The sequence below is a fragment of the Littorina saxatilis genome, linkage group LG12 (assembly GCF_037325665.1).
Source record: "Littorina saxatilis isolate snail1 linkage group LG12, US_GU_Lsax_2.0, whole genome shotgun sequence".
NCBI lineage: Eukaryota > Metazoa > Mollusca > Gastropoda > Littorinimorpha > Littorinidae > Littorina > Littorina saxatilis.
Window position 1 is genome coordinate 65,754,001 of NC_090256.1, and position 22,358 is coordinate 65,776,358.

At 39.1% G+C, this 22,358-nt stretch overlaps 3 protein-coding genes across 4 annotated transcripts in view; 2 read left to right on the forward strand and 1 right to left on the reverse strand.

The window, feature by feature from the left end:
- Positions 1 to 2,987, forward strand: part of LOC138982580 (nuclear pore complex protein Nup107-like) — a 41,256-nt gene extending 38,269 nt beyond the window's left edge. The window contains exons 25-26 of the mRNA XM_070355904.1: positions 615 to 782; positions 2,117 to 2,987. Of these exons, the coding sequence (XP_070212005.1) occupies positions 615 to 782; positions 2,117 to 2,221 (273 nt within the window). The 3' untranslated portion in view covers positions 2,222 to 2,987. The remainder of the gene's footprint in view (positions 1 to 614; positions 783 to 2,116) is intronic.
- Positions 2,988 to 4,435: 1,448 nt separating this feature from the next.
- On the reverse strand, positions 4,436 to 12,809 carry LOC138982582 (nuclear transcription factor Y subunit alpha-like). Of its 2 annotated transcripts, none has more exons than XM_070355905.1 (6): positions 12,671 to 12,809; positions 11,290 to 11,463; positions 8,354 to 8,603; positions 7,894 to 7,946; positions 6,901 to 7,023; positions 4,436 to 6,551 (listed from the first exon to the last, which is right to left on the reverse strand). In XM_070355905.1, the coding sequence occupies exons 2-6, from the start codon at positions 11,449 to 11,451 to the stop codon at positions 6,414 to 6,416; spliced, it is 726 nt and encodes a 241-aa protein (XP_070212006.1). In that variant the 5' UTR covers positions 11,452 to 11,463; positions 12,671 to 12,809; the 3' UTR covers positions 4,436 to 6,413. The 2 variants fall into 2 exon arrangements, with proteins under 2 accessions (XP_070212006.1, XP_070212007.1); XM_070355906.1 differs by lacking the exon at positions 12,671 to 12,809 and adding an exon at positions 12,216 to 12,437.
- Positions 12,810 to 12,875: 66 nt separating this feature from the next.
- Positions 12,876 to 19,993, forward strand: LOC138982583 (small nuclear ribonucleoprotein G-like). The gene is made up of 4 exons (XM_070355907.1): positions 12,876 to 13,017; positions 17,876 to 17,898; positions 18,495 to 18,619; positions 19,655 to 19,993. Exons 1-4 carry the CDS (start codon positions 12,986 to 12,988, stop codon positions 19,706 to 19,708), a joined length of 234 nt encoding a protein of 77 aa, XP_070212008.1. The 5' UTR covers positions 12,876 to 12,985; the 3' UTR covers positions 19,709 to 19,993.
- Positions 19,994 to 22,358: the final 2,365 nt, after the last annotated feature.

Here is a 22,358-nt window from a genome sequence, read left to right on the forward strand (position 1 = left end):
TCCATGGTAGTGGTGTGTCTAAAAACAAAGGCAAAAACGCCTTTCAGGCAGTTTTCTAACCCCATGCTCCATCTTCACTAACAACACACAAGGACTGTCCACAGTATCTTAGGCCAAAAAAAATAGGTGTGGTTAAGGTAACATAGCCAAACAAAATAGGGTAGGAAGGTAGGCAATCACTTTTTATTTTTTTTAACTTTTTTTTCTAATGTGTACAAATTAAACCTACTTGACAGGGAAATAAGTATGCGACTCGAGTGCTTTCGCTTTCATTGCGTTTTCTGCACTGGTTTTCTTTTTTTTTTTTCTTTTTTTTTCTTTTCTTTTGACAAATGTAAAAAAAAGTCATAGGGTCGGCCCCTAAAAATAGGGTAGGTCGGGTTACCGTAACCACACCTATTTTTTTTAGGCCTTATGTTCCACTGGGAATCACAAGAAATGTAGACTGCTGCGTAAGTCCTATTAGCTGGTTTGACAGGACTTTCTGGCATTTTCTTCAAGAATCTTTTGGTGATAGACTGCATCTCATGTTCTAATCGTGACTGCTACGTCATTCCTTTAAGCAGACTTTACTTCAAGAATCTTTAGGTGGTTGACGGCATATTATTTTCTAGGATCCTGATGACGAGGAGTCTCGGCCCCAGCAGTTGGCAACGTTGCGTCGCATGCACATTCCAGCGTTGTGCCTGAACTTGCACCACATGCTTCACTCCAGTCGGCTCTACTCCGAGTGCCTGCAGCTGGCCGACTCCATTGCTTCCGAACACTACCAGCTCTACAAGGTCAGTGTCTACATTCTTTCTTTGCTGAAACATTTGTTTTATGGTGACTCGTAAAGTTATTAGTGTTCCAAGTACAGTGGAACCGCCCTTTTATGATCATGGGTGGGATTCTTCCAGTATATGCCGGAAATCCGGATTTGTAATGTCTGTGGTGACGTTATTTTGGTTGTTAATTATACAAATCCTTCAGTGTCTGTGGGCCCCAGAACCCCCCTTAAAATTCTTCAGGATTCATGACATTTTTCAGTCCCACCCATGTATGATAATTTTTAAAAATCTGAGAAAATCAGGTCTTTCAGTTGCAAAGGAGGGAGTGTTACTATGGGGGTCATTTTACAGAGGTTATGAACAGAAAGTCAGAAAACAAGGTCTTAAAAAGGAGGGAGTGTTAAAATGGGGGTCATTTTACAGAGGTTATGAACAGAAAGTCAGAAAACAAGAGGGAGTCTTGAATTAGGGTGTCTTAATAGGGGGGGTCCACTATAATTATTTGGTTTATAGTAAAACACACCACTCATCCTTCCACCCATATATTTAGTCCAGACATATGTAATGCTGTTTCTGTCGCTGATTTAAAAGGTGTATCGGTCTCATAACAAAATTCTGAGTTTATTGGATTGGAAACGGGACCAACATTAAGATTAGAGAACTTGGCTCATAAATTAAATTTTCATTGATGAATTCAGTTCCAGTTTGAATGCTTTCTTGTATGCGCCAGCCAGTCACTAAAAATAATGTCAGATAAAAATACTAAACAGCCATATTAATTCACAAGTCTTAGCATACTAGCCAATCCGATTCTCTGATTCATTTTTTTAATCTCATGGAGTGAGTGGCGACCTCCAGTTATAGACTGGAGAATGAACCCTTGGTTCAGGGATCTAGACTTGAAACAGGACCAGCTTCCAAGCATCAGACGGGTGCGTGCCCCATTGGCGCACACCACAGGAATGCCAATGTGTCATTTTAAAAAAAACGTGGGAATGGCACGGGTGTGCCGAAAAAATGAAGCACTGGTGGTATGCAGGATTGTATATGTGTGGTGAGGGAAAGTCATAACTTACAAGCGGCGGCATGCATTACCTCTTCTACATAATGCGTGTAACTAAAACTAACTGATGGTTCTTTGCATCCTCTCAGACTTACCGAACTCTAAACCTAAAATGGACATTGTCTGGTGATGCACACAAAAACCGAGTGTGTATATCTACTGAAACAATTCATAAATAGTTTGTGTTTTTTAGGTGTTTTTGCAAGATTTTGTACAGATGTTATATATTGGTCGTTTCATAGATCTTACGCAATGTTTAAAATGTTTGCTCATTCTATTGTAGGAATTCAACAAAGATGACCTCCAGCAGTTGTTGCGCCAGATTCGAGAATCATCTCTTTGTCTCCTGGACCAAAACAAAGACCCCCTTGGCTACGACCTGGTGTGAAAGGCTGTTTTTGCAAGCAGAGTTGCAACATTGTGAAACTGAAAGCGTTCTTCCTTGAGCTGGTGTGCATGAATTTGTTATGGGATTGAAACTGGAGGCTCCAGTCATTGAAAGTATGAATGATCTCAGAGCTGTAGATCAGAGACATGGATCAGAGTCATGTGTAAAGGCCTTGCTGTTATAAAAAGAAACTAATGACCAAGAAAAAATTATGTGCCTTGATAATGGTAGCAACTAGACATTCTCCTTTGGCTTGAATGTTCTACCTTGTCTGGTCTTGGGGAAGAGACTGTCTGTTGAGATACTGTGTTGAATGTTATTTAGATCTGCTCAAAGTGGAAGTGGTTTTGACTACAGCTAATTCCCCGGAAATCGGCATATGCTGCCTGAATGGAGGGGTAAAAAACCGTCGTACATGTAAAGATCCAATAGTGCAAAAACATGAGTGAACTTGGGAGTTTCAGCCCATGAACCAAGAAGAAGACTACAGCTAACATGAGAAGATGTGTGCGAGTAAATGACATTACAGAGAAAGAGGTTGTGTATAATTTCTGTTGTCCAGGTTGGAGGCGGACTACGATTGAGACACTGTTCATTATTTGTAACAATTTGTTGTTTTTCTCTTTTTTGTATTAACTTTTACAGCCCCCACTCCCCTGTTGGGTGCATTGTTCCCCCTCCCTCATTGGATGCATTGTCATACATTGTTCATTGTTGTATTTGCATAAACTTAATCATGGTCAAATAAAACAAGACGTTATCATGAGAGTTTCTCTTGTTGGTGTGATTTGCGAGGTAGTACTACATAGAAAGGGGAACACTTACCATTACTGTGATGTGGGGTTACTTAATGTTTCACAAAATTAAACTTTTTTCAACTGCATATTTTAGTTTTGGCTACAATCATTAACAGAAGGGAATGATTGCAAATTGGTATTTGAATTTTTTATTATTTTTAAGGCTGGAGTCTACCGCTGAAAACAGGAAGTAGAATTAAAGTAGGTCACTCACGAAACTGCCATGTCCCAAAGAAAAAAGGTACAGTAACGTAGATAAAGAACTGATTGAAATCGGGTATTTAAAAATACTATTCTTTTCAATTTTACAAATATATTCAGTGGTGATTCCTTTGCAAAAGTTTGATACCCTATATTCAAGTTTCATAGATTATCTTATAATAAATAAGGGTCTTAAAGGTCCTTGTCTACATTTTTATACTGAAAATGAAATCGCCATTTGACCATTAAAATGCAGAGTCTATTATCTACAATTTTCGATCAGTGTAGCCGTTTGAAAATTCATTGTAGTATTCCAGCGTACGTACTGGTAGTAGGATATTCTTATTTGGAAAATGCTAAGCGCAAAACTTATCTCAAATCCCGTGCATTTCGTGCGTATAAAAAAAAGCGTTGACAGCGCTCCAGTGTCAAACTGTTGCTGCACTTGTTTGGGCGTGGCTATAAGCATAGTGACATAAATTTGATTGGTCAGTATTTTTAGGCAAAACACATGTTCTCAGCAAACAGAAAACAAAATATTGGAAGCGTGAGTCACGCTACACAAAAATAAAATCTGTTTTTACATATTTGTTTGTTTCTATAACTTTTTTTCCCCATGGTTCATTCATCATTTGACATAACTTTTTAGCGAAATCTAACCATAAGATTATTGAAAAAAAGCAAAAATGTAGACGACCACCTTTAACACCCCATTTTCTTTTTATTCCTATTCAAAGCAATCCTTTAACTTACACAAAATCTGTTTTGAAAATGGCATGTCACTTATATACATGTACTTTTTTCTGAGGTGTAGACCAAAAGCATGTTTTCTGTCACAATGCACAATGTAGGGATAGTAGATGCACCACAGTTCAAAATGTTAGCGTGTTTCAGGGTATTCATATTTTCAATGAGGTTAATACACCTTGGAGGTGACAAAGTTTGTTTAAAATGTGGGTACAACGTTTTTTCTTGCAATTTACAAGTAACCGTGTTCCATTTAATGCTGTGATGAGGAACAAGTTGTGCAACTTGATACCTTTTTACTTTGATAATTACATTCATGTCGTGTGTCAAATTAAGCCTTCACGGTCAAGTCACTTTGTCATGGTGTCTGCTTTAAAAATTTTCTGATATCATATGAAGCTTTTTTTTTCTAAAAGAATGCATGCACATCAGTCGCACACACAGGTATAATGATGAAATAGTCAACATGTTATAAATGCATGTAAAATCTTTATTTTCTCTGAAAGCATTTTTAGTCTTGTATTAACATTCTCAGGCAGATGAAATTATGTACACACACATTATAATAATCTGTACATAGCATGATGAACACAATTTTTCAGGCACATAAACACACACCTTAAAATACTCTGAAACCACTGAAAGTAGAACAATTTTAGAGATCAAGCAAGAAGACTCGGAGGGAATTGCATTTCGAACAGTACTCCGGGGATGCAAATGTAAGTTGCCAGAATCTCCCTTGGTTCATATGAGCATGAGCACAAAAAGTGTAAAGGCCTGTCCATAAATGAAAATTGTTGCAAACATGTTAATCCCTTTTAAACATTTGCAATCGTCTTGTGTGTTCATGCCACACAAGATGACTACCGTACTTCTATTTCGATTCCCCAACCCCTGTTCCTAGCACAAGGGCTTTTCTCTGAGAACTTTTTAATCTACTTATCTTAAAAAATAAAATAAAATAAACGTTAAGAGCAGAGAAGACTTCAGCTGATTCTCTTGAAATGCAAGTTTACCATGACAATACACCGACAAGCTCAGTGCACTTTGTGCGAGACTGCTCCTTATTCTAAGATAACCTCAAAATAATATTCTAACAAGCAAATTGAAGCACACCTTCTTTTATCCAAAGGGTGTAAAACTGACAACACGTTTGTACTTACCTAATATGTAATAGTGGGGTTCAACCTTTAAAATGATATATCTATCAAAACGTACCAGTATTGTTCACCACTTGACTTCACTGTCAGGTAAAGCCTGTTCTTATTATACGCTGCATGTAGTGTGAAAAAGTACTGTGTGCAGTGAATCACACTGCATCGGTTTCGATTTCAGGAGTAGAAAGGTATGTCTCCCGCAGTAGACGCTGACTGGCAGTTACGCATTCAAATAACACATTGTAACATTATGATGACATCAAAAGTCTGACAATATTTCTTTAAAATTGGGTTCCAGTCTGGATCTCGGTAAAGACATGTTAAGAAGCAGACAGCCTTTATTCCTGCATGCAGCACACCTGTACTTCGTATATATAGAACAGGCTTAACTGACTCGGGGTCTGTGCATTCAAGTCACCTGCTACACCTATGACAATGGCCAGTTGCAATCGTTTACAGGCAGGCAGGGTGTGCTGAAGAAAATGTTCCATTTTTATGTAATCATTTAATGGATAATAAAGTACTGTTATTGTTATTATTTCTGATAAGATACCACGCGGTAGTATCCATCCACCCTGTTTCTAACAGATCAGCTTGCTCTGATAAAGTAAGAATCAAAACTTATTTCACCAGAGTGAGAGTGCTTTTTACAGCAATTAAAAGACAGATACTATACAGAATTCAAATTGAAACATTTGAAATGAGGAACACACTGGATTCAACATTACACATAACTGTACATGTATCAGAACGAAGAGGACAATTTTGAAATGATAGCATGCAAGTGTCAGTTAAGACCCACATGAGGGACCTGAGGCCAGTTGCAAGGGTTAGCTGGCACCTTCACCTTTGCTTAGGCCAACTGGAAGTGTGAAGGGGTGAGAGCATTGTCACAGTCAGGAGACTTCTACAGTAGGCACTGACTTCAAGTAAGAGTATAGTTTTGCTCACAACTTCGTATTTCAATATTTATCAACATTCAGTTCAAGACAGCGACCTGTTATGCAAGCACACACATCCGTTTCTGATATATACACAAGGCGCACGTACATGCACGCACACTCCCTCTCAGACGCAGCAACAACACGCACACACATTCATGTATAAAACCACTTATTCAAACACATTCAGGCCAGACCCGTCTTTCAAAATCAGTTCTTGCAGAATATCACAACCACCTTTTCACTCACTCCCAACCAGTCACACAGCAATTAGCACAGGGAGTTTTGAGTTCTTCACAATTCCCAGCAAAATTGTCCACCGACACTGTACACAGAAGGTCACATCCGTCTATTGACTCATTGCTGATAACATGGGCATCCCAAACTTCTGATCCGGTTTTTCATCACCTATTTGGCCGACAAAAATACCACCGCTACCTCTGACCCGGTTCATTGCATGTCGATGCCTGGACTCGTACAGGTATTTCTGAAAAAACAGCGTAAGATGTTTAAGCCAATGTTAAATTAAATTACTGATGTTCATCTGAGATTGACTTTTCATCATCAAAGAGGTTTACAAAGCATGTCACACGATTCGCAAAATATTTAGCCAGCAACCTTTTTCACCCATGTCAAAAAATAAATCAACAGATGTAATAAATAATCTTTCAACCAAAAGCATTAAAAGGCACTTTTATACTTTTCCCCCGACTGCATAGTATAGAAGAAAAAAAACTCCCATTTACCCCCTTATTACTCGCTGAAATAACCACAATATTCACTAAAACAAAATTCAGTATACCTTTATCCCTATCATAAGTAGTAATAATACTGACCTGTCTTTCTTTGGGAATTTTGCCTGCTGCTTCAAGTTTGGCCCTGGCTTGTCGACGTTTGAGGATGCGATGATACTGTTTAGCGTTCACATAAAGCGGCTCATCTCCTGTGTCTGTCCCAGGCTGTAAACAAGTTTCACATATTTACTTTCATGGCAATAACAGATGCGTGGAGAAGTTTTTTTGGTTTTTTTAAATATACTGACTCAAGGCTGACAATAAGATGTTCCACCAATAACACCTACTGGCTAGATTTGTTCACCAGTAGGAATTCCAATGCTGGTTTTATTTCAGTTTCTTTCTGCAGTACCTTTTTTTTTTTTTTTACACGGGTATAGCAAAGGGAGATATTGCATTACAGTCAGGCTAGGTAGTTCTCCATCAATGCAATGATAAACCTATACATAGCACCGGACTGTAGTGTTTACATGTACTTCATGTTTTTGTTGTTGTTTTTGAAACAAAAATCAGGCATGTTCTGCATTCTGTGATGCCCTCTGACCCGTAAACCTGTCTCCAGCAGTGGAGAAAAAACATGCTCAGATGGCACACTCTTTGCCATAATAGCATTCAGGTGTTTCCATTGATCACTACGGAAATGCACAAAGAATACTGGTTAAATAGTTAACCGTGTTTTTAGTAAATACTGCTGCAGCTGTACCACTGGCTGTAATTTTGTTTGACGAATTCCCTATGCTAGTGTAATATGATCACTGCATCTTTATTACTAGAGCTAGATTTCACATTTGGTAGCATGCACCAGTTTGTGAAATGACCAGCAAACTCACAGCAAAAGCCTCTAATAAAACAAACCAATATCCATCGATGCCTACTTACAACAAAAGATGTTGTGAGATTATAAACACACTGTTTGTCTTCAAATGTATAACATGTATTTCCAAAAATGCCCTCTGTAAGAAAAGAATGAAGAGCTACAGTGATATATATACTTGAGGAACACCACTGAAGCAGGCACAGTGAACAAAAACTCACCACAGGAAGTTGCTGACCAAGATTTTGTGTGGGCAAGTTGATGACTTGAATACCTGCAAACAAAGTCAAAACTTAATTTACATAAACAAATAGACTGGAGATGATACATTGCATCCTATACTTTTACAGGGAAACAAAACAAAGACAAAATGAAAAAACTAAAAATGTCTGATTATCAACCACCCGGAGCTAAATCAGTAAATGTAAAAAATAAAAAATAAATTATTTTTAAAAAAAGAGAAGAAAATAAGTACCGTACCTGATTTGGAAGTATAATTTCCACTATATTTTGAATGAGTGTTTGCACAACTGTGTGTGAATTTGTTTGTGCATGTGCACGAATCTTTGCGTGCGTGTGTACTTGTCTGGGTGGTTGTAGAACTGTTTCTATTTCACCCAGTTTCTGACTCAGAACGTTGGCAGTCAATTTGTTTTTGGATTTCTGACTGAGAAAGCTCACCTTGTGGAAGTTGAACAGGTTTGTTGTTGGCATCCACCAAGACAAAAGACGTCTGGCCGTTAATCGTGACCTGGTTGAGGAACAACATCTGAGGCAGGCCGGATGTGTTGACCGTGCCGTTGCTGGAGGTGGTGGCCACAGAAGTCTGACCGCCGGCCTGTGCCTGTAGAACTGCAGGCTGTTGCTGTGCGAAGTTGCCCATCACAGACATTGCACCCGCATTGGACATCACCGTTGCACCCCCTGCTGCCTGATAGAACAACAATTTTTTTTGTATATATATATTATGAATAATAACAAATAGCATACAAAGTAAGATGTATTTTTATAAATACAGTGGAAGTGGAACCCCCCCTTTTAGGACCCTGCTTTCTCAGATGTTCTGTTCATAACCTCTGTAAATTTAAAGGCACAGTGCAGCTCACAGCCTTCGTTTTGCGTTTTTGTTGCAGCTGAGTGCATTTACAGTTCAAAAATCCTCCTATGGTAGTAAAACAAACCCAAAACTACCCAACGACGACATCTGTGAAGCTCGACAGTTTCTTGTTCACGCGAGTGCATAAATTAACCTAGTTATTACGTTGGTGTTTGGTCGGAGTTCGATTCAACTGAGTGATTCCGGCCTCCATTTTGTTTTACACAAACTCATGATGACGTCTGACATAGTTTGCTAGTGACGTGTCTTTTTGTGCATGATGTGGTGATCTACCTGATCTAAATTTAGATCCTAAAATAGGTCAAGACCAGCCGGGTCCGACTACGAAATTAATTCGTAAGAAAATCGCAGTTCTTGACTCTTTGGGTGCAAGTGAATTCTTTCTTTCTTTATTTGGTGTTTAACGTCGTTTTCAGCCGTTCAAGGTTATATCGCGACGGGGAAAGGATGGGATAGAGCCACTTGTTAATTGTTTCTTGTTCACAAAAGCACTAATAAAAAAATTGCTCCAGGGGCTTGCAACGTAGTAAAATATAATTTATGACCTTACTGGGAGAATGCAAGTTTCCAGTACAAAGGACTTAACATTTCTTACATACTGCTTGACTAAAATCTTTACAAACATTGACTATATTCTATACAAGAAACACTTAACAAGGGTAACAGGAGAAACAGAATCCGTTAGTCGCCTCTTACGACATGCTGGGGAGCATCGGGTAAATTCTTCCCCCTAACCCGCGGGGGGAGGGTGCAAGTCAATGAAACTTGGTAGTTCTTCTAACGGATAGCTGCCTGAGGTATGACTAAAAGCCCCAGGGGCTCCGTGCACCTGGATTTGACAAGTTCAGTACCTTTAAGACTCCCTCCATTTAAAGACCTGATTTTCTAAGATTGTGTTCTTTACCTGATGAAGCTTCCAGAAGCGAAAATTCGTAATCGTCTTGTGTCGTCTTTGTATCGGTGAGTACAGTCATCCTTTGTTTTTTAACTTTGTTCATCTTAACACAGTCACTTTGTTGTTTAGATTTCTAAGATATGTTGAGGTCTTGCATTCTACTCTCTTAGACAATATGTGATAACCGGCAAGGTGCTGACTTTCTTTTGTGCATTGTTGATGGTGAATGCATGTTAATTTATTTTTAATATACTTTCTTATGTGATAACCAATGTGCTATATTTTCTCAGGACAAAGAACAAATGTTTATTTTGAATGTTTTATGTATGTTATTATTACGGACACAAACGCTCAGCAATGTAATTTCTCTTTTAGAGATTAATAAAGTTATTGTATTGTATTGTATTGTATTGTATTGGAAGTTCCCCTTTAGTCAATTATGAAAAGAATTGGGGCGAAGTCAATGGTAGTTACAATGTATTACATAATCAAAGGAACGTAGGAAGGGGTTCAGATATATATACTGCAAACTGTTTATGCTATCCAATCCACTTACCTCAACTTTAACTTTAAATAACATTGACATTTTAACTTTGCCAACATTTGAATATTTCAGACAGGAAATATAGTTCATCACATGAACCAATCTACCACCAGGTTAACTATAGTGTAAAACAAGTCGCGTAAGGCGAAATTACTACATTTAGTCAAGCTGTGGAACTCACAGAATGAAACTGAACGCACTGCATTTTTTCCCAATGACCGTAGTCCGCCGCTCGTACAAAGGGCGGTGAAATTAACGACCCTGTTTAGCGCGGAAGTGATTGCGCTCTGCTGCATAGCACGCTTTTCTGTACCTCTCTTTGTTTTAACTTTCTGAGCGTGTTTTTAATCCAAACATATCATATCTATGTTTTTGGAATCAGGAACCGACAAGGAATAAGATGAAATTGTTTTTAAATCGATTTCGGAAAATTAATTTTAATCATAATTTTTATGTTTTTAATTTTTAGAGCTTGTTTGTAATCCAAATATAACATTATGTATATGTTTTTGGAATCAGAAAATGACGAAGAATAAGATGAAAATGTTTTTGGATCGTTTAATAAAAAAATAATTTTAATTACAAGTTTCCGATTTTTAATGACCAAAGTCATTAATTAGTTTTTAAGCCATCAAGCTGAAATGCAATACCAAAGTCCGGCCTTTGTCGAAGATTGCTTTGCATAAATTTCAATCAATTTGATTGAAAAATGAGGGTGTGACAGTGCCGCCTCAACTTTTACAAAAAGCCGGATATGGGGTCATCAAAGGTATTTATTAAAAAAATGAAAAAAACGTCTGGGGATATCATTCCCAGGAACTCTCATGTCAAATTTCATAAAGATCGGTCCAGTAGTTTAGTCTGAATCGCTCTACACACACACACGCACAGACACAGACACACATACACCACGACCCTCGTCTCGATTCCCCCTCTATGTTAAAACATTTAGTCAAAACTTGACTAAATGTAAAAAACTGACACTCTAATGTCAACAAACCAGAGTATTTCTTTTTCAATACATAAATTCCCAGACTTTAGAATTGCAGCGTGAATTATACCTGCACTACTTCTGGTTGTAACTGTGCCACCTGTCCATCCTGTGTGATGTACTGGATGCTTGTGACACCTGTGCCGTCGTCAGCTCCTGCCGCGTTGACTGTTACTGTCAAGGGCTGTTGTGTTTCTGCATCGTACACTGTGATCTGCTCACCTTCAGCCATGTCGATCTGACTCTGAAACATGGAATGTACTTATAGATTTTACTCTTAGAATGAGAGATCTTATAAATGCTTTAACTTTTAGTGTCAATTAATATCCATGTAGCCCTACTGGATGCAAATTGGTCATTTGCTTTACCATTCACAGCATGCTGAAGCAAAATTACTTACTTTGAGTTTGAACCTTCGCTGTGAGATACTACTTTTTTTACTAGCTCAGTAGCTGTTCTTCAATAGTTTTAGTCAAAACAAAAAATTTTGCAAGATAAACTACTTCCTCCTGTGGGAGTGGATTTTGTGTAAATTACTGTAAAGGCTAATGTGGCGAACTTCAGAAAGTACTAACCACTTTAATTGCTATCACTGTATTAGTATAGTTATAGTTGTACAGAAGGGGTCCAATCCACCCAGAGTGGGTGCATTTCCTGCAGGTGTTTTTCCTGCATACAATTACAACTACAAGGAATGCACTCGGGTGCAGTTCCTGGTGGAAAAACAGACCACACTTTAATCTTGTGGCGGAATTAATTTGTATCTATACTGATACAGGAACACCTAGAAGCACCCACTTCAGGTGGAATTAGACCCCTTCTGATGTACTTACAGTGGGTCATACTTATAGCTAACTGAACCTTCCTGAAGTCTCATTCACTCACTGTCTGTATCACTATCAGTGACAGTGTATGCACTATGTGGCAGTGTACTCAGTGTTACTGTTAATGTTAGCAAGAACATGAACACACACAACAAAAGGATTAAAAACAGACCTAAAAACAAATGTGCATAATTTGACAATTTCCGCCAAGTGAACACGGGTTTGTGCGGTTTGTTCTGTGTGACATCGACACATTTGTTTTGGTAGGTTGGTGGTTCACTGTTTATTATTTGAAGGTGATGATGCTTTTTGTAGATCAGATCGATTTTTAAACTTTTCCCCTTCGAAATGACGGAAACACCATCCGTCTCCGACCAAACACAACTGATCAGAAACTAATAGGTGACCAATGAAGTTGATCAACACTTTTTACACAAACGATTTGAGCCAACGGAATCTGCAGAACCGAAGGACCAACCAGCGACAGAGATTTCTGATCTTGAAGAACTCATTGGGTGGCATATCACAACTCTCATCAATGAAGAATAACACCGTAAAACTAATACCGTTGCACAAAATACCTGAACAAATAATGTGTCTAAACTACAGCAGTTAACATTTCCTTACCTTCACTTATACTCGACGATGAATTTATAAGGAAGTACACCTCAAGGAAAAAGATGGCGAACTTGGTTCAACTTGTTACAGTCATGAGTGACGTCACCTGAATTACACTATTCAACTTTTCAATTTTTTTTAATATTTATTGTATAGTAATAATCAAAACTAAAGCAAATTGACAAAAATGGGTTGCTTTTGATAAAAATAGTACATTTTGTATTAACCTTATTATGCCTAAAAATCGGCAGCAACAGACGAACGCGCGTTTCTTCAAACGTTGACTAACTTTCAGGTCGGGAAGAAAAATCCGCTTTCATCACGATGAGTAAAGCACATCCACCAGAGTTGAAGAAGTGAGTTCAAACAGGAAATCTTTTTTTAGTATTTTATATTAAGGTAGTGTGTTTTTGAATATTGCTACTAGATGCTTTATTGAATTGCGGTTGTGTCTTCTTTTACGGGCTGTAGACAACAATGGCGTCTGTCACTTCCGGTTCGTTTTCCCAACGTTGTTATTGTATTTGTAGTAACTAAACGACTGTTGTTACTTATTTATAACAGTTATTGCTTGCAAAATAAAGTGTTCGGCTCATTGCCTTTGTTAATATTTCGTAGAGGAACCTTAGTATAATACTATTAATAGTTACTGTCGCTTGCAAGTGAGAATGAAACGAAGTCTTCTGTCTTTCGAGTCTACGAGTGCGAATACCAAATTTATAAAAGTAAAAGTACTATTACTAAACTTGACATCAGAACGTTGTCAAACGGAAACTTATAGAAATTAGTTGAGTAAATGGATGAATTGTGCAGTAGAAATTGGAGAACGAACGGATTTAAAAAAGAAAGCCCGTGTGGGTTAGGTAGCAATATTCGATCATGTTAATTTGTATTATTTGAATTTGGATAAAGTACCGGTACACCGGTCCCCCTTCTTTTGAATGTGATTTGATGCCATTGGCATTGATGATTGACCACAGGCGGAAGGTATCGTCCACTGGACTACTACTATCACAGAAAGACTACAAGGTACGTCACTCACCTTCGAGTCTTCTGTGTTCTTGGAGTCGCTTCCTGGGGAAAAATATTGTTCAAGACGGTTTGCCTCTTCCTACAGTCTGTGTAAGGTCAAATAAATACAGTTGAATGATTGTTTGAACTGTATGTACCTTTAATTTTCAGCTTCCGTCCGCTGCAGGTTGTTTTTAACCATCATTTGGACGAATCTTCGTTTGCGAGCCGCTAATATCCACTTTGCGTCAAATCATGCATCCGCACCGAATATGCATACCAGCGCTCATTGGTTAATAACAGGCTATTCGATGATTATTTTCATTGGTCGACTGAAATCGTCTGCATCGGTTCCGTTCGTGCAACGAAGAGTGGCAACGATATGGCAGAGAGAGGCCAACGTTATCCAAGCTGCTCTTGGGGGGCATAATTTTTTTTGGTTAGGTCAAGCCGGCACAGAAAAGTCTACTTTAGTTACAAAATTAAAATGTCGACTGGAACAAACAGGAAAAACAGTCCGCATCACGGCAACAACAGGTATTGCAGCCAGTCGGCTGAGCGGCACCACAATCCACAAATTCGCTGGGATTATGGATGGCCGTTTTCATTTCATTTTCATTTTCATTTTCATTACTTTATTGTCCCATCGCTGGGAAATTCGGGTCGCTTCCTCCCAGTGGAAAGCTAGCAGCAACGGAGTCGCGCTACCCAGGTGTCTGCGTGTTTAGGTGTATTCAGCCACCTGCACTTATGGCAGAATGACCAAGGTCTTTTACGTGCCATTGTGATGACACGGGGGTGGGACGTGGCTTCCGTCTCTGGGTCTGCAAGTTGACCCGTGTCCGTCCCGGCATGAATTCAAACCTGCGACCTTTCGATCACAAGTCCAGTGCTCTACCAACTGAGCTACCGGGCGACAAAGATATCATTAGTCGTGTCATGCATGATGCAGATTGCGAATAACACCAACAACAGTGACAGCGATAACATTAAAAAAAAAAAACACATGCATCAACACACTATATAGACATAATTTTGAAAAAATAATGTTTACTTTCAGCTAATTTTATAAAACGAAACAATTTAGTTTTTCGCTCGTTTCTTGTTCATTCATAAATTCAGAACTTACCAAAAAAATAACGTTTTCCTCATTTTGAATGAAGTGGCAAACGGTTCTTCACTAATACCGAAAGTGAAAACTCCCGTGGGTAGCTTCCCTTTGATGCACAATATTTACATAATATTATGTTTTAGACCAATGAGCGCTGGTATGCATATTCGGTGCGGATGCATGATTTGACGCAAAGTGGATATTAGCGGCTCGCAAACGAAGATTCGTCCAAATGATGGTTAAAAACAACCTGCAGCGGACGGAAGCTGAAAATTAAAGGTACATAGTAACATACAGTTCAAACAATCATTCAACTGTATTTATTTGACCTAACACAGACTGTAGGAAGAGACAAACCGTCTTGAACCATATTTTTCCCCAGGAAGCGACTCCAAGAACACAGAAGACTCGAAGGTGAGTGACGTACCTTGTAGTCTTTCTGACGTCAGAAATAGTTATAGTGCATAATATAATTTCTGCACTGATGGTTAGGCCTAAATCCCAATATAAACGAAGGTAGGGGCTACTGTTAGGCTACGCCTTTTTGGCTCACGTAAGTGTAGCCTATGCGATGCTAAACTTTGTCTGTCTGTGCGTGTGTGTGTATGTGTGTGATAGAAACTTTAACATTTGACTAAACACCGAAATACTAATTTTACCTGGTTATTATCCAAGCAACAGCTTTAAAATATTGAAGCAATGATCAACATTTCGTCGGCACGAATGTAGTTAAAGTGTGTACCCAAAGAAAACGGGTGGTGGGGGGGTAAAAACAGGTGACTGGTTTGTGTCGTGTGTGGTATGTAGACCAGGTCAGGGGTCAAGGTTAGGTCAGATCGCGTGAAGGAATGTGGTATAGATACAGGTATCACCGAGCTGCAGTTCGCCGATTCGGAGAAGACAATTTCACATTATTCGGTTTCGTAGCTCCAGAAAAATAGATAAAGAAGATACCAAAGGAGATTTCCTACAAGTTAATCTGCACAGCGAGGAAGCGCTGTCGAAAGCGCAGTGTCAATCTGGCAGTCGTGTCCCCGTAAGTTGGCTACAGACAGATCTAGATCTAGTGTCTCGCACTCTTGCACCGTGTCACCTATGCTTACTGTGTGTGTGTGTATGTGTGACGGGAGTGATTGAGTTTGTGTTACTGTTTGTCGATTTCTTACGTGAGCCTTGAACTTAAGGCTTCGCCTCTTGTTCAAGTCGTAATTCGACTCAGAAATTCTATAGTTACGGCATGACGTCATTTTAAACTCGCTCACTGCAGGCTTCGGTTACACCTTTTCCACGACTCAGTCATAGTCACTCGGCCAGACTTTGATTACGGCGCGGCGTGATCCTACCCGGACATTCTCTAGTTACGACATGACGCCATTTTACTGTCGTAACACGCTCACTATTATTCATGTCCCTTGTTAGGACATACTTGTATGTACTGGTGGTTGATTTTCCAGATATCCTCTCAGTGATTGAGGCTTATATATATGAGGCTCAGTGATTATAGATTTCACTGTTCCTTTAGCGGGTTTATTCCGTATTTTTGAGTCACTTGAGAAAAAGTGACTCTATGTAATCGGTCAGTGTTAGTCTGTCCGGCCGGCCGTCCGTAGACACCACCTTAACGTTGGACTTTTCTCGGAAACTATCAAAGCGATCGGGCTCATATTTTGTTTAGTCATGACCTCTACACTTTAACGATGGTTTTTTCGTTGACCTTTGACCTTTTTCAAGGTCACAGGTCAGCGTCAAAGGAAAAATTAGACATTTTATATCTTTGACAAAGTTCATCGGATGTGATTGAAACTTTGTAGGATTATTCTTTACATCAAAGTATTTACATCTGTAGCCTTTTACGAACGTTATCAGAAAAACAAGGGAGATAACTAGCCTTTTCTGTTCGGCAACACACAACTTAACGTTGGGCTTTTCTCGGAAACTATAAAAGTGACCGGGCTCAAATTTTATGTGAACGTGACTCATTGTGTTGTGAATAGCAATTTCTTCCTGTCCATCTGATGCCTCATATAATATTCAGAACTGCGAAAGTGACTCGATCGAGCGTTTGCTCTTCTTGTTATCTGTACTAATGGTACAGGTGAATGTGGGGAGTGAAGTAGTTGTTTGTTCAACCCATCCCGTTATTTTGTTTCTCCAAACAAGGAATCATTTGTGTATGATTTGTGGTGGAATTTCCTCCATGGTGTGTACTAGGATGTACTGTACTGAATGTACTATGGGTTATATTTTTCCCGTATGTGTACTATGCGTACAGGTTAATTGGAGGGAAAATGTAGTGGTTGTTTGTTTGCATCAGATGGTTTCGTCCTCCATTGATGCAGGCATAGTCCAACTCGCCAAACTGCAATGCTTCGTTGAAAGTCTTTCTGGGGGCTCGTTTGCGCTGCACCTGCAGGGTTCGCGACGACCTAACGTAGAGCTGGATGAACGCGTTCGTTTCAAAGTCCGAGATAACTTTTTGCAACCTGTCGAAGGACTCGAATGTACTTCCTACTGTCAAAACTGCTTCGCTGTGAAGTCCGCTATCCATGACTAAAGAAAACCGGCCTGCATACGGGTAGAAACGCACAACCACTACTAATGAACTGTTGAACACGTCTGTCCTCGCTCGACCCACGCTTTAAAATGGCCGCTCAAACCAGAAGTAGAGCGCGGCCCTGGTGGGGAAATGCTTTGTGGCGTTATCAAAGCAAAGAAGGGAAAAGTTACGGGCGGCGTAAGTGTAGCCACTGCGATAAACAAAACAAGGGTATATATTTTGTTTATCTTGGGATTTAACCATCACTGGCATCAGTGCACATGCTCAATGATAGGATCTCGGTAAAGCCTCAATTTCTTGTCCCCATGTTCCGCTTCTGCATGCATGAACTGCAAGTGCGACTCGCACTTAGCTGTAAGTTGTGTAATCTACTTCCAGGAGAAAAAATACAAATTAGGCAGCAAGAAAACAATGTAGGCGCAGTCGAAATACAGAAATTTGAGAAAACACTGATATAGTGATAGTGATAGACAATACATGTGTGTAATTAGCTGAGTTTTTATTGAGCTTTATTTGTTGTTTTGTCTGTTTTCAGATACATGGAAAAGAAGCTTACCCGTAAGTTGCATTTCAAATTTAATAATGCATTTCAAATAAAAAATATTACTTTCACAGTGCTTCCAAGTTCCTTGGTCATGGTTGACAGAGAACCTCACAAGTCTCTGTATTTGTGATACACTCATACAGAGCAGATTTTTTTCCCTAAGATGCCAACGCGGTTCCAGGTCTCAAAGGATCATGGTTAATTAATTGTACACCAACAAATGAATGACATAATTTGAAGTACACAGTGTGAATGGTGCATGTACAACCAATGTGGAATTTGTTGAGAAATGTCAGTGTTTATCCCTTATTGGATCGCGTTGATTGCAAACAACACATAATTTCAACATTGAATCCTTTGAAAAGCAGTGTTGCTCTTAACCCTTACACTGGTGCAATTCTGTAACACATGTTACATAGCCACTGGTGAATTAACAGAGAGAAAAATAAAGAATTACGGTCATACAGGTTTTCGCATCCATGGGAGGTAATCGGAACTGACCAAACAGACTGAGCCAGTAGCGCGACATATGTCGTGACAACCAGGTGACAGTATACGTAAAGTAGCGCGACAACCAGCCTTTCTATACATGCACTTTTTTGGTGTGCAGTGAAGCTGAATGGAGGAAGGATGGTAACAGGCATCCTGCGTGGCTTTGACCCCTTCATGAACCTGGTTGTGGATGAGAGCATAGAGGAAACAAAGTCTGGAGAGAAACGATCGATTGGCATGGTGGTAGGTTTCCATCTGGCAACATTTGACATGGCTATTTCATACATAGGGAAATATCTCTTGGGCACCTTCTGCAGTTGTGAATTGTATGCCACTTCTTGGCAGATTACAAAAAACTAGGAGAAAAAACTTTTTCATTCTGTAGATTTTGTTTCATGCTAACATTAGAAGAGTACCAAATATTATTTGGGGTGACAGTGATTCCCCCCCGCGGGTTAGGGGGAAGAATTTACCCCATTGCTCCCCAGCATGTCGTAAGAGCCGACAAACGGATTCTGTTTCTCCTTTTACCCTTGTTAAGTGTTTCTTGTATAGAATATAGTCAATGTTTGTAAAGATTTTAGTCAAGCAGTATGTAAGAAATGTTATCCTTTGTACTGGAAACTTGCATTCTCCCAGTATGGTAATATATTGTACTACGTTGCAAGCCCCTGGAGCAATTTTTTGATTAGTGCTTTTGCGAACAAGAAACAAGTAACTCTATTCCATCTCCTCTCCCCTCCCCCCCCCCCCCCCCCCCCCCCCTTCCCCGTTGCGATATAACCTTCGTGGTTGAAAACGACGTTAACCACCAAATAAAGGAAAGTAAAGAAAGTGACAGTGATTCTGATATGGTGGTTCTGTGTTGATGGGAAGTATAACTATAAGGGTTCTCCTTGTAAAATCGAAAAGGGTTTGTCTGTCAATGAAAGACAACAAGAGTTATCAGATTTTCACCTGAAAGCTGACTTCAGTGTGTTCACAATAAGAATCACTGGGGTTGGGGGCGGGTGGAAGTTTCATCTTTAAAAGCAGTAAAGTAATCCAGAGTAACAGAAACAAATAGAATGGTCACAGGCAGCCTTTTTAAAATTATTAGTGTCAGCTTTTGTTTTTTTTATCAACCAAGGAAAATTTACCTGATTGAATTGTGTAAATGCCATACTTGATAATGATATGGTGGTGTAACACTTTTGTCACCAGATATGATACATGCTGAAATGAAGCTCCTAAATTGCTTGCTTTTGTTATCCTCATTTACATTTTGTTTGATTTCAGGTGGTGCGGGGGAACAGTATCGTGCTTCTGGAGTCATTGGACAGAGTGATGTGAAAGAATTCAGTGTCATCATGTGTGTTGTCTTTTATTGTGTCATTTTGTTCATTTCATTCATTTATTCGCAGTGAAGCTTGTGTGCATCAAAACCTTTCATTTCATGTAGATCAATCCCCAAGTGTGTGTGCTTGCAAGAGGGTGAGAGAATGAAGAAGTAAAAGCAGAACATGACTGTGGGTGTGATAGTGTGTGCAAGTTGATGTCTGTTCCACAGCTACATTTTCTTTTATTTGGTACAACTGAGAATTGATGTTCCTTGGAAATAAAACCGTTGAGCTGAAATGTTTATGAGGTTGTGTGTGTCTGAATGCAAGGTGTATGAGCATTGAGGTATCTAACTTTTTTCCACCCAAATCTGCTCACATCTACATGAAAATACTCCTCAATATGAAGCTTCAATTAAGAGTTGAAATCAGTACAAGACATGATTTTTAGTTCAGGAATTTCTTTTGCCCACAGCAGTCATTCTGAATTGTTGGAAGTAAAAATCCTGTGACTTGCAAAGAATGCAAATTCACAGAGAATAGGGACAATAAAATTCCAGAGGTTACTGTGCCCATTTGTATATGTTGCATGCATGATTGAATTCAATTCCAAAACAAGCTGGTGCTGAAAATACACAACTTTGCCTTCAAAATGAATTTTATGTTGTTTTGACTAGAGAGATCAAGATGGGTACCTGTATGTGTAACTCGGTTTAGATTCTGAACAACTCGAAGCGGGTGTACTAATCGCAGACAGCCACTTTTATGAAGGAAAGCCCGTCCAAACTTATACTGATAGGTCTTGCAGCTGTGGTGCTGAAAGATGTCACATAGAATTACTAATATTTAAAAAATTGCATGATTATCTCTTGATTAATTTGTGAGCGGAATTGCCTTTTCTCTTTGGTTGGAAAAATCGACCCACATCTTGAAATCAGTACATTGAAATCTGCTAATGTGTACCCTATGCATGCTCATGCTGGTTAACTATGCTGAAATTGTACAGACGGAGACATTTTACACGTGTTGGCTAGCGCAACATGTAGAACTCGAAAAATGCGTTGCATTTGGTGACGTTACACATAAACGGGGCGTCGTAGCTACAGGTGCACGTCTTGGCTACACCTCGTCGGATCTAAATCACTGGAATATATCCCTCATAAAGTACTAATAATATGTCAACTGAAAATTGGATTTCCCTTGTTTGACTGAGTTAGCGCCGTGTAACGTCGGACTCAGAGACTACTCAAACTCTTTATTTTGGCCACTGCATGCGGGTGCATTCACTGATTGATATATGAATATTATTTGTATTTTTGACCAAAATATGACATTGGACACTGATCTGGACAGTCATTGTTCCAACTCGACCACTAGCACGGTCTTGTAGAACAATGATTGTCCATGTCATATTTTGGTCAAAAATGCAAGTAACATAATATTCAAAATAAATTACATGTGGTACTGTACTGCACCTCAGTTTATGTCCTAGACCTACACATTGCAATAGACGATTTTTAGAAATATCTCCGCAGGGTTTGTTTGGGTTGTGAAAGAGTGAATACCGTTGCTTTTCCTCTGAAAATAACTGTCCACGTGTTTCCGACACAACCATTGTGATTGGCCCTTCCAATGTTTGTCTGAGTAAAAAGCAGGGGCATTCACTCTTTCACAACCCATACGAACAAGTTATTTTTGGAATTCGTCAATTACAAAGGCAGCACATCCTTACACTGAGGTCACTGCTAAAGTGACCTGGTATGTGAAATTTCATCAAATATTATTAAATAATCAATGGCTCAAATGACACAACAGAATCTGCAACTACAAAATATGTGTAAAAAGTTCATGCGATGAAAGGGGTGTAGAACATATTCTCAGTAGTGGGTATTTCAAAATTGTTCAAGGTACTGATTCCTTGAGAGAGGAAAATTAAGTGCGGAACGGTGCGGAAGAAGATTACTATAACTTAATTTTCCTTCTCTTTCAGTTTTAGAACCTTGGTGATGCCAACTATCATTCATATGATAAATAAAGATTACAAATATTTCTTTGAAACTGCTGTGCAAAGGCTCTATTTTCATTTGTAAAATGATTCATGGATCGCTAAAGGCAAAAATGCTGATATTTCAATGGGCAGAAAGCTGAGCTGAGTACCAAGACTGAAAATTCACATACCATAGTGTGTATGGAGTTTTGTTTTGTTTTTGTTTGTAAATCCAGCAATTCACTGTCCACAACTCAGAAAACCCACCAAAATGATAATTAACGGAAAACTCATGAAATGATGTTTTAACTAATGACATAGAGGAACTCGGAACCAAAGAGTATACTGAATTGTGAGTGTGTACCTGTGAAAACACAGTGATAGCCAATACATGTTCCCTACTTTGAATCAAATAAACATCAGGGGCGGATCACATCAATTTTAGTGGGGGGGGGTTCCAAATTTCTGTTAGTGACAATTCGACAACGCGAAGCGTTTTGTTGAGAGCGCGAAGCGTTCGAAGCTCTCAGGGGGGATATATGTTGATATAAACGAGGAAAATGGAACAATCTGAGCCAAGAAACTCCCCTAATACGCCTTCCCAAAAGTAAATTTAAGAAGACAAATTTGGATCAAAGCAAGGACAATTAATCGATCAGGTGCAACCTGAGCCATC

Coding starts and splice junctions, on each gene's coding strand:
- LOC138982583 (XM_070355907.1), top strand. CDS start 12,986: ATGAGTAAAGCACATCCACCAGAGTTGAAGAA. Junction 13,018..17,875: donor CATCCACCAGAGTTGAAGAA/GTGAGTTCAAAC, acceptor GTCTGTTTTCAG/ATACATGGAAAAGAAGCTTA. Junction 17,899..18,494: donor CATGGAAAAGAAGCTTACCC/GTAAGTTGCATT, acceptor TTTGGTGTGCAG/TGAAGCTGAATGGAGGAAGG.
- LOC138982582 (XM_070355905.1), bottom strand. CDS start 11,451: ATGGCTGAAGGTGAGCAGATCACAGTGTACGATGCAGAAACACAACAG. Junction 7,024..7,893: donor TTGGTCAGCAACTTCCTGTG/GTGAGTTTTTGT, acceptor ACTTGTTTACAG/CCTGGGACAGACACAGGAGA. Junction 6,552..6,900: donor AAATTCCCAAAGAAAGACAG/GTCAGTATTATT, acceptor CTGTTTTTTCAG/AAATACCTGTACGAGTCCAG.